An 11077-nucleotide genomic window follows, 5' to 3' on the forward strand; every position below is an offset into this window, starting at 1 on the left:
TCTTACTCCATAACTTTCCTTGGGTTTGATGATGAGCATGTCACCAAGGGGAGAATGAGTGGCTTTGTTGAAATAAAGGCTCTGCAGTAGCAGGACAGGATTTCTTTTTTAGTGAGCTCATCTTTATATTAGTGTTTTTAAGTAATTCCTCTCTGTAAGAAAGAAACAAAATTCTGACATTTCTATATTAATAAACTCTTCAAATCTTATTTTTTACACTGACATATAATGATTCAAACTTTAAAAATTTATAGGAGGCCTTCCCAAGTGACGCTAGTGGTAAAGAATCCACCTGCCAGCGCAGGAGATAAAGGTTTGATCCTTGGGTCAGGAAGATGCCCTGGGCAACTTGCTCTGGTATGCTTGCCTGGAAAATTCCATGGTCAGAGGAGCCTTGTGCGCTACAGGCCATGGGGTCACAAAGAGTCAGACACGACTGAGTGACTGAGCGCGCACGCGCGCGCGCACACACACACACACACACACACACAGGGTATATTCACTATGTAGAGAGAAATTGCACCCAGAAAATTTTCTAAAATAGGGATTCTCAGAGAACCCAGTTTTTGACAGTGGTCGCTACAAGAACAAGTGAATCAGTGAGTAGTCAGTGACAGGACACAAGAGTAACTGATGGCAGAATTTCACTTTCTTCTCCTTTCTTAGATTCCATTGACTGAACCGTGGACTAATCTCTTCATCAGCATGTAGATTGACTCCAGCCCCTGGCTGCAGGAACAGAACATGTTCATCAGCCAGCATTCCTCCAGGCTAATTCTCCATTTAAACAAGCCCTTAAACTACCGGGTGGAAGGTCTCCGGACCTCAAACATGGTTCGATGTTCACTTCTGTTCCAACTTTAAGACAGTTAGATAAGACATAGTAATGAGAAATTTTAACTGAGGACTAAAACTGTTGTGAAAATATTTTTTATTTATATTCCAAAAAAACAGGATTGCCTACAGGATTTGTCCCTGCAGCAAAACTGTCTTGGGTTCAAGTTCCAGCTGAAGCACTTTCTAACTCTTTATGTCGTTGTTCAGTCACTAAGTTGTGTCTGACTCTTTGAGACCCCATGGACTGCAGCACGCCAGGCCTCCCTGTCCATCACCAACTCCCTGAGTTTACCCAAACTCATGTCCATTGAGTCAGTGATGCCATCCAACCATCTCATCCTCTGCCACCCCTTTCTCCTCCTGCCTTCACTCTTTCCCAGCATCAGGGTCTTTTCCAGTGAGTTGGCTTTTCACCTCAGGTGGCCTAAGTATTGGAGCTTCAGCTTCAGCATCAGTCCTTCCAGTGAATATTCAGGACTGATCTCCTTTAGGATGGACTGGTTGGATGTCCTTGCAGTCCAAGGGACTCTCAAGAGTCTTCTCCAGCACCACAGTTCAAAAGCATCACTTCTTCAGTACTAGCTCTTTGTAACCCTGGGCAATTTCTTAATCTCCATGTGCCTCCGTTTCCTGTCGTGTTAGAGGGATAGAGGTAACATCTACCTGCTTGATCCGTGGAGGAAACTGCTGCTACATGTGGAGTACCTAGAACCATGTAACAACTCTTTCCTGAGTGGTTCTACATTAATAATCATGGTATTGTTAAATTAATAAAGAGCATTACATGAAAGCATTCAGGCATTGATTCTAAAATATTGAATTTATGTCAACACTTCGGGGTAAAATGGGAGACAGGTTGAAAAATAGCCCAGTAAGCCATAGGTCTGGGCAGGATCTTTAAAGAAGTCAGTGAGTAGTGGTGGTAATGGGAGGAGGAAGGAGGCTGGGGGCTGAGGAGCAGGTGAGGAGGCTGAGGGGGAAGCCACACCAGCGTTAACCAGGGAGCCAGGTTGTGCCCAAGCTCGTGCATTACCTCATTGGCCTTCAAATCCCTTTAGGTAGTTACTGTTATTTACATCCTTTTACTGGTGGGGCAGAGGGGTGGCGGGTAAGGGGCTCGCCCAGGGACCCACACGGGGCCTCCCACGAGCTGAAGCCTGGCTGTACGGCCAGGACCACGTGTGACCGCCTCTTCTCCCGCTCAGCCTGGAGCAGGAACGTAACTCTCAGCCGCTCTATTCTTCCTTCTGCCTTTCCTCATGTGGTCAGAAAAGTGCAGGTCATTTCCTTCATGTTGTCTGCCTATAATTACCTAGTGGATTCTTTTCTTTAAAAAAAAAAAAAAATCAGTACATCCTGTGTAATACACTGGGGAAAAAAACCAAGATTCAGTCTTCCCAGGCAAGCTGGGCGCTGGGAAAGAAAAGACATGGGACGCGTTCTGAGGGCCTCTGTGGGGACTCCTTTCCCAGGCTCCTGAACCCTCACAGCCCAGGGAACGGGGAGCCTTTCCAGTCCCCAGTTTGAGACTCAAGAGTGTCTCAAGAGGGTCGCTTGTTCAGTCTTAAAGCCACTGCCACTCTGGGGACTCCAGCCTGGGTCTGGGTGCCCTGAGCCCTCCCATCTGCTTTCTCTCCCCCTGACCCCCTCCCTGTGCGCTCCAGGGAAGGTGTGCGGGTGTGCAGGGAGGGAGCAGGCAGGGGAGGGAGGTGGGGGGGCAGAGGCCAGCTCGCCTGCAATATGGACGGTGGGCCCCCCATTCTCGGTGCCCAAGCTAGACCGCATTCACCATTTTCCTTCCCTGGTTATTTCCCGTTTCCCTTCCTGTCCCCATGAGGAGGCAGGTCTTGCAGTGACAGCCCTGGGTTTTAAATTGCTGATGAAGGAAGGAGAGGTCATTGAAGAGCTGCTAATGGCTGTGGCCATTTAACCCTGAAGGCAATTATAACCACTTAGCTGGGGTGTGTTTGGTGTGCCTGCTGTTTCCTTTAAGACTGTGAAAGATGCCTGGGAAGGCAAGGGGAAAGAAGATGGTTTGGGAAGAATGCTTTATTCCTCGTCCCTGTTGGGGTTTTATTGAATTATCCAGATAGAACTCATTTGATGCAGCCGTCAACCTTTGTTGTCATTTCCTTCTGTCTCATCACGAGGCGCTTGCACCCGTGTGGTGATAACTCCCCTGCACGTCAGCTTCCCCGCCTGCCTGGCTGGGTAGGAAGGAAATACCCCTTCTCCCAGGAGCAGGGAATTATTTGTAATGTAATTATAAGACTACTTGAAGGAAGAGACACACCTGCCTGCTCTCTGCCCATGAGCCATTCGGAGGGAAAGAGCAGATGGGGTGCTTGTCGAGGGGGCATGGCTGTGCTGGTTCCTACGACAGTCTGAGCTGAGCCAGGAGGCTGTGGCTGCCCAGGGGAGGGTCGCAGGGCGCCTGGGGCAGGAGAGGTGGCAGCGCACTAAGAGAAGTCCTATGGGAGCGTTCTGGGCCCTGGGTCTGAGCTTCGCCAACCAGGGAGGAGAGTTAATTCTAAAGGAAGACAGGGAGGGAATCAGGGCGGCCCAGAAGCTTGCTTTCTGACTCCCCACATGCCAGGCATTTTTAAGAAGAACTTACCTGTCTCCAGGGTAGCCTTTAACATCAGGGAAGCAAGCAGCCTTCCAGTTCTGTCCTGTCCTAAGTCCACGTGAAGCCCCTTCACCTGCTCACTACAGCCAAAAATGCCTTTGAAAGCACTCCTTTCCCAAGTTAGAAGGAACAAGGGGTGGAGGTACAAGCCCTTGGATCAGAAAGAGCTTTTATCAAATCCTGAAAGGGGCTTTCAGTCTCTTCCCAGCTCTGGGGAGAGTCAGCAGGTTATCCCCGCCGGGCGCTGAAGCCTTTGCTTTTAATAAGTGTGAGGATGATGGTCAGTAAAGATGTTGTCTGGACCTGGTAACTGGGAAGGAGAAGAAAGGATGAATTTGAGGGGTATTTGTGAGATGACCATATGGGTGTACAGGAAATGGAAGAGTCAAGCGGCTCTTGTGTTTCAAGCTTGAGTCATTGAGTGGATAAATTGAGACGGAAAACACAGGAGAGGTGTCATGCTCACTTACGGACTCAATAAAGTGGGGTGCCCATGGGCTGTCTCAGTGGGGAGCCCAAGGGCTGTCTCAGTGGAGATGTCTATCTAGCAATTGGATGTTCATGTCAGAAGCTTGGTCAAGAGGTGGAGGCTGAAGATAAAGACGCTGGCAGTGTATACATGGAAGGTGAAATCCTGGAAGCAAGGGACAGTGTTTGTGAGAAGAGCAGTAAGCTGAGAATAAGACCCTGGGGAAACCAGAGGAGAGTCTGAGGTGTGGCAGGAGAACACAGACTCTGCAGGGCACTTCAGTGTTGATAAACAAGGTGTCATTCTTTAAAGGGGGTGATTCAAGTGAAGGTGGATCAGAGAATGTCATTCCTACAGGAGCTTTTTCAATTAATCTATATAAAAGAAATCTACAAAAGTAAATCAGTCACGTCCAGTCATTTACACACTATCTGTGGCTGCTTTCCCACTATAGTGGCAGAGTTGAACAGCTGTGGCAGAGAAGGAAAAAGCTTACTGACATGTGCTCTTTGTGTGTAGGCTGCTGGGTTGGACACACATGTGAGCTCGTTCTACACTGTTTTCTGCGTGGTCCTATTTCTGTTTCACAGTCTGGCGTGGACTGTCCCACAGAGGCACGCGCACATTCGTCTCAGGTTGGGTGTAATTCACCACTGCCCTGTAGGACATCTTAGTGGTTTTCAGGTTTTAGCTTGACCTGCAGGGAACCTTCACACACACATGAACTCTTCTGGATGAGTACATAAAACGGACAGATTCAGCCAAACTGGCGCCCTACCACATACTCTCAATGAGTCAAATTCTTTTCATTTTAAGGGCTAAACTGCTAATCCCTGTGAGGAAACGGGAGCTAACAAAATAAGGGAAATGTGCAAGTTTACCACATTTGTGTAATCTGAATAAAATTTTACAATGTCTAATATTTACTATAGCCTCCTTTAAGGTCTGCCCACTGCTCTTATTTCTGAAGGTGAGTGTCTTAGTCTACACAGGCAGCTATAATAAAATATCACAGACTGCATGGCTTATAAACAACAGAAATGTATTTCTCACAGTTCTAGTGGCTGGGATGTCCAGGATCAAGACTCCAGCAGATTCCATGCCTGATGAGAGCTTGCTTCTTAGCTCACAGATAACAGTCTTCCCACGGGTTTTCCTCACATGATGGAAGGGGCAAGGGAGCTAACTGCCTGGGATCTCTTTTATAAGAGCACCTATCCTATGTATTTGGACTTCACCCTCAAGACCTAAAAACTTCCCCCAAACCCCCACCTCCTGATATAATCAACTTAAATTGGTGATTAGGTTTCAACTTAAAATTCTGGGGAAGATGCAGACATTCAGTTAATAGCAGTGGAGTTCACTGGGCTTTCCCCATTTGACTTCAGATCAAGATCTAATCAGAATCTGAAGGTAAAAATCAAGATGGGTATTCCTTTTAGCCTCAGATGGGTCATTTACATTTTCAGTGACCTCTTTGTTGTTGTTATTCAGTTGCTCAGTTGTGTCCAACTCTTTGTGACCTTGTGAACTGCGTGCAGCACTCCAGACTTCCCTGTTCTTCACTCTCTCCCAGAGTTTGCTCAAACTTACCTCCATTGAGTCAGTGATGCCATCCAACCATCTCATCCTCTGTCGTCCCCTTCTCCTCCTGCCTTCAATCTTGCCCAGCATCAGGGTCTTTTCCAATAAGTCAGCTCTTTGCATCAGGTGGCCAAAGTTTTGGAGCTCCAGCTTCAGCATCAGTCCTTCCAACGAATATTCAGGACTGATTTCCTTTAGGATGACTGGTTGGATCTCCTTGCTGTCCAAGGGATTCTTGAGAGTCTTCTCCAGCACCACAGCTCAAGAGCATCAATTCTTTGGTGCTCAGATTTCTTTATGGTCAAACTCTCACATCTGTATATGACTACTAAAAAATCCAGTCTTCTAGACCTCTGTCCAAACCACAGCAATCCTTCTGCAAATATACTAAGCAGAAAATCAGACAATTAAGATACTTAGTACCTATATTTGGAGAAGGGAATGGCAACCCACTCCACTATTCTTGCCTGGAGAATCCCAGGGACAGAGGAGCCTGGTGGGCTGCCATCCACGGGGTCACACAGAGTCAGACACAACTCAAGCAACTTAGCAGCAGCAGCAGCAGCAGTACCTATATTTAAGGAGTTAACATTATTTTTCATTCTAATATTTGGTAACCACTATCTCTCAAAATTAGATCTCTAACAGAGAATACAACAAAATATAACCGTTGTACATATTTCCATTGCCTTATTTCTGGATTCTTTAAAGGGAAAAAACACTTATTTAAATCATCTCTGGGCCCAGCATTTTGCCTAGTGTGTGGTAGGCACCTAGGGGATGTTGGTTGAAGTGAACTAATTTTCTCTTCCTATTTCAACTGAATTGTTCGTTTGTTCTCTTACAGAATGAAGACATTCAAATGTTGTTTTAAATATCACCTACAACAGAAAGTTTTCATCCTGTTTCTAACGCTATGGCTGCTCTCGTTGTTGAAGCTCCTAAATGTTAAACGATTCCTCTTCCCTGAACGGGGCATTTACTTGGTTGAGTACTCTCTAAGTACCTCGCCTTTTGTAAGGAACAGATACACCCATGTCAAGAATGAAATCGGATATGAGATTAACTGTTCGGGTGTCTATGAACAGGAGCCTTTGGAAATTGGCAAGAGTCTGGAAATAAGAAGAAGAACCATCATCGACTTGGATGATGATGATGTTGTGGCAATCACCAGTGATTGTGAGATTTATCAGGCCCTCCGAAGCTACGATGAAAAGCTTGTTTCAGAGGAGGAGAAAAGCTTCCCAATAGCCTATTCTTTGGTTGTTCACAAAGATGCAATTATGGTTGAAAGGCTAATCCTTGCCATATACAACCAGCACAATATTTATTGCATCCATTATGACCAAAAATCATCGGATACCTTCAAAGTTGCCATGAACAACTTAGCTAAGTGCTTCTCCAATATTTTCATTGCTTCCAAATTAGAGACTGTGCAGTACGCACACATTTCCAGACTCCAGGCTGATTTAAATTGCCTGTCAGACCTCCTCAAGTCTTCAGTTCAGTGGAAATATGTTATCAACCTGTGTGGGCAGGATTTTCCTTTGAAGTCAAACTTTGAATTAGTGTCAGAGTTGAAGAAACTCAATGGATCAAATATGTTAGAGACAGTGAAACCCCCTAGCACTAAGACAGAAAGATTCACTTATCACCATGAGCTCAAACAGGCACCTTATGAATATGTGAAACTACCAATGAGGACAAACATTTCCAAGGAGGCCCCCCCTCATAACATCGAGATATTTGTTGGCAGTGCTTATTTTGTGTTGAGTCGAGCATTTGTTAAATATATTTTCAACAACTCCTTTGTTAAAGACTTTTTTGCCTGGTCTAAAGATACATACTCACCTGATGAGCACTTTTGGGCTACCTTAATTCGGGTACCAGGAATCCCTGGGGAGATTTCTAAGACAGCCCAGGATGTGTCTGACCTGCAGAGTAAGACCCGCCTGGTCAAATGGAATTATCTAGAAGGCCTCTTCTATCCCAGTTGTACTGGCTCTCACCTCCGAAGTGTGTGTATCTATGGAGCAGCGGAACTAAGGTGGCTTATGAAATATGGACATTGGTTTGCTAATAAATTTGATTCTAAGGTGGACCCCGTCTTGATTAAATGCTTGGCAGAAAAGCTTGAAGAACAGCAGAGAAAGTGGATCACACTGTCTTCAGCAAAGTTATTTATGACTAAACCTTCCATAACCACCTCATGATAAAATTGTAATGGAAAAAAAGGTTAAGATGGAATTGCATGCTGTACCACGGCCAGTACCATTTGAAAGGTGTCTACAGTTCCATGAACAAGGGAAAGAGACCTGGCCTTTGGTGACAATTAGTCTGCAATCGGTTGGATGTTCTTATGTTTGTTTTCACTTGTAATCTCACTGAGCTAAGTGGGAGATTTTAAACAGTCAGTAATCTGATATGTGTTGAGTTTCTGCTGTATACCGGGCACTTTTTAAAAAACATACAGGAATTAAATCCCAGTTGTCATGAGTTACAGTTACCCCAGTCACACAGCAATCTAACTATCTTAGGTTCTCCACATGACAATCAGGGTGCCGCTGAAGAAGTAGTGGAGTGATCACATAGCCGTGTTAACCGCCAGTTTCAGAGCAGTGTTCAAGCACAGTGACGGCACTCCACTTGCCTGTTAGTTCAGCGCCTTAGACTCTTCTCAACCATTGGAATACTAGAAAGACTGTACTACCTCAGAAGAACTCAAAGAACTGTTCGATTTCCTACTTGCCAAAGCCTAACTTACCTTGTGGCACCTTGTCTGTTGCGTGCATGGCCCGGGACATTGATGGCCGGGCGTTTCTAGCGTGTGAGTGTCAGGAAGGCGGCCGGGCATTTCTAGCGTGTGAGTGTCAGGAAGGCGGCCGGGCGTTTCTAGCGTGTGAGTGTCAGGAAGGCGGTGGGGTGCCTGGGGGAGCGGCGGTGCTGCTGAGGGGGAATGAAGGGATCTGTATGACTTTTCCATCACATTTCCCAACGGTGTCTGGAATGGCCTCCTGTTTTAATTCAGCTGTTTCTTTAAAACATATTTACTGATTAAAATTAAAAACTGCTTAACAGTTCAGCGTCACTCTCCAGAACATTGAACCTAATTCTTTCAACTCATAGATTATCAGTATATGTAAGTTGTTGGTTTTTTTTTTTTTTTACACCGCAATAGGTACAATTTTGTTTTGTGAAACTGTCAAGCTAAAAATCACTGAATTTTCTTCAAAAGATTGTATGAAATAAGACAGCTTTCTAAATTAACTATTAGTCATTTAAAACGTGTTCTTCTCCAACAACTATCAAGTAGAGTTCAAACGTAAAATTATCAAAGCTCTAAGTTTATTGCAGTGTTCTCAGCTTTGATCCAAGAGAGAAAAAGCTAATTTTCCTAAGGACATAGCAAGGAAATTCACTAATAATATTTTGTGAAAACTACACCCTAGAAAACTACCAAAATGAGTCAAAATATACATGTATTTTCCTGTAATTACTGTGCTGGAGGTGAAATGAGACAGGAGTGAGGGTCCTCAGAACAGGTTATGATATTTTTATGTCTACTGGGAAATCATGAAACTCATGTCAGAATTTCTTGGTGATCTTATGTTTCAGTGTCAGCCTCAGTAACTACATAAAGATATGGTAATCCAGGCTAGTATGAGACAGTTGGGAAGATTGAAGTATTTAAATGTGTTTTTAAATGTCTGTGTTCTACATGTGAGATGCCTTTTGCTTGTTTTAAAGTTTATGATGTGGTCTGCCAAGTGGCACCACTTCTGTCTCTCTTTCTTTTTCTCATGGATTCATTTATATTCTCTTTTTTTCTGCCTCCTTCAAATTACCAGTTTCTCCATGTGTGTGACTGTGACAAGCTTGTTGCTTTCCTCTCCAGGAGCCTCAGTTTTCTTCGTCTATAAAGGGAACACGTGGGTGTGTCCTGGCTGCCTCACAGATTTCTGTGTGAGGGTATCAAATGCAATCGTGTATGAAGTGGCTTGAAGATGGGGACAAATTATTGAAATACCAGCAAGCAGTCTTACTGTGAGGGAAACGGAGATCCCAACCCCATTGTGATACTTCACTATGCACCTTTTCTGAAAAACCTTCCAAATATACAAAGAAGGCACAGTCTTCAAGGCAACTTCTGTAACTGAGTCCAGTTATGAAGAAACCCCTGTCCCGACACCTGGGGTCCTTTTTAAGCCAGTAGGATTAGGAAATTGGCCCAGTGGCTTAAATCAGGAGTAGGGGTAGAAATACTTTTCCTACCACCCAGGCTTAAAAACACAAAGCCCTGCTGAGATATTTTTTATGCCTTTGGTCATCAGAGTAATGTAAATGATGAGAGAGAAATACCGACCTCCTGGTCCAATGTCTTGTCTCCTGGTGAGAAATGATCCTAGCCTTTGCTTAGTGGGAAATTTTCCAGATGTTAGTCACTTTAATGCCATATTCAAGTGAAACGTGGCGCCATGAAGAGGTGACGGTGCCTTGTCCCCATGGACACATTTCTCAGGATTCAGTTCCTGACAGTTTGCCTGTCATTTGGGGGAGCTTGTCAGATCATTCTCTCTTGCCTTGGGAATCCCACAGATTCCTGCATGCCTTCAAACCTCCTTCAAACCTGATTCCCCCCTAAAATGTTTTAGTATGGTTCTCTGTAGTCTGGAGAATGTTTGGCAATCTGTGTTTTATAATAATTCTTTGCATAGTATTTATTGACACTAGATTCTATGTTATTTGACGATGAGACCATTACCTTGGAGTTTGTAAATTATATCAGATAATAATGAAAGAGCCACCCAAATATGTCTACATTATGTGAATAATCTACTGTAATTTAAAGACCAGTGTTGCTGCTATTTTTAATGTTTAGTTTATTTTAATTGAAATATATGTAATGTTTAAATTTAGGGAATTAAATTTGAAGATTTCTCTTGCCTTCCAGAATGTGAATATTATGCATAAGTATATATATTTTTGACATATTGTGGAGAAAACAAAATGACAATCTTTTCATGAGACTGTAAAGTGAATGATGATGATGGAATGAGCTGTGATTTTTGTTAACATTTTTATCAACGTGTCTCGAAATCTCCAACTTTTTTTTCCACGTTTCTTGAAAGACATGTTCCCATTATATGAGTTTCAAGTAGATTGGGGTTGCATTTTTGTATTATGCTGTTACTAGATGTTAATCTCTAGTACGGTCAAATAAAATGTGCCTCCAAAACCAAGACCTTGGAATCTCTGATGTTTCCTTTTTCTGGTTGTACTGGTTCCCCACACTCTTTCAGTTGATGACACTTGCCCAGTATTCGAAGAGGACAGTTAATTTCACCTCAGAGTCAAAATTTAAAAATCAGTGTGTGTATTATATGCAGAATATAGGTTCACAAATTTGAATTTAATTTGGCAAAGTCTCAAAGAATGTTCCAGAATTTCTCTTAATTGTCCTTCAGGTTAGTTTCTCCTCTCAGATTAACTATATAGAGAAATATTCTCGCTTGCTTGATTACTTTATGGAAGTTTGTTCTTAACAGAGTAGGTTGAGC

The 11077-nt window shown here is 43.8% G+C and overlaps 1 protein-coding gene across 1 annotated transcript in view; it reads left to right on the plus strand.

Moving 5' to 3' along the window:
- The window catches only part of GCNT4 (glucosaminyl (N-acetyl) transferase 4), a 30089-nt gene extending 19330 nt beyond the window's left edge, over positions 1–10759 (plus strand). The window contains exon 2 of the mRNA XM_006074025.4: positions 6367–10759. Within this exon, the coding sequence (XP_006074087.1) occupies positions 6368–7732 (1365 nt within the window). The 5' untranslated portion in view covers position 6367 and the 3' untranslated portion in view covers positions 7733–10759. The remainder of the gene's footprint in view (positions 1–6366) is intronic.
- The last annotated feature ends 318 nt before the right edge of the window (positions 10760–11077 follow it).

Source organism: Bubalus bubalis, chromosome 11, assembly GCF_019923935.1.
Source record: "Bubalus bubalis isolate 160015118507 breed Murrah chromosome 11, NDDB_SH_1, whole genome shotgun sequence".
Taxonomy (NCBI): Eukaryota; Metazoa; Chordata; class Mammalia; order Artiodactyla; family Bovidae; genus Bubalus; species Bubalus bubalis.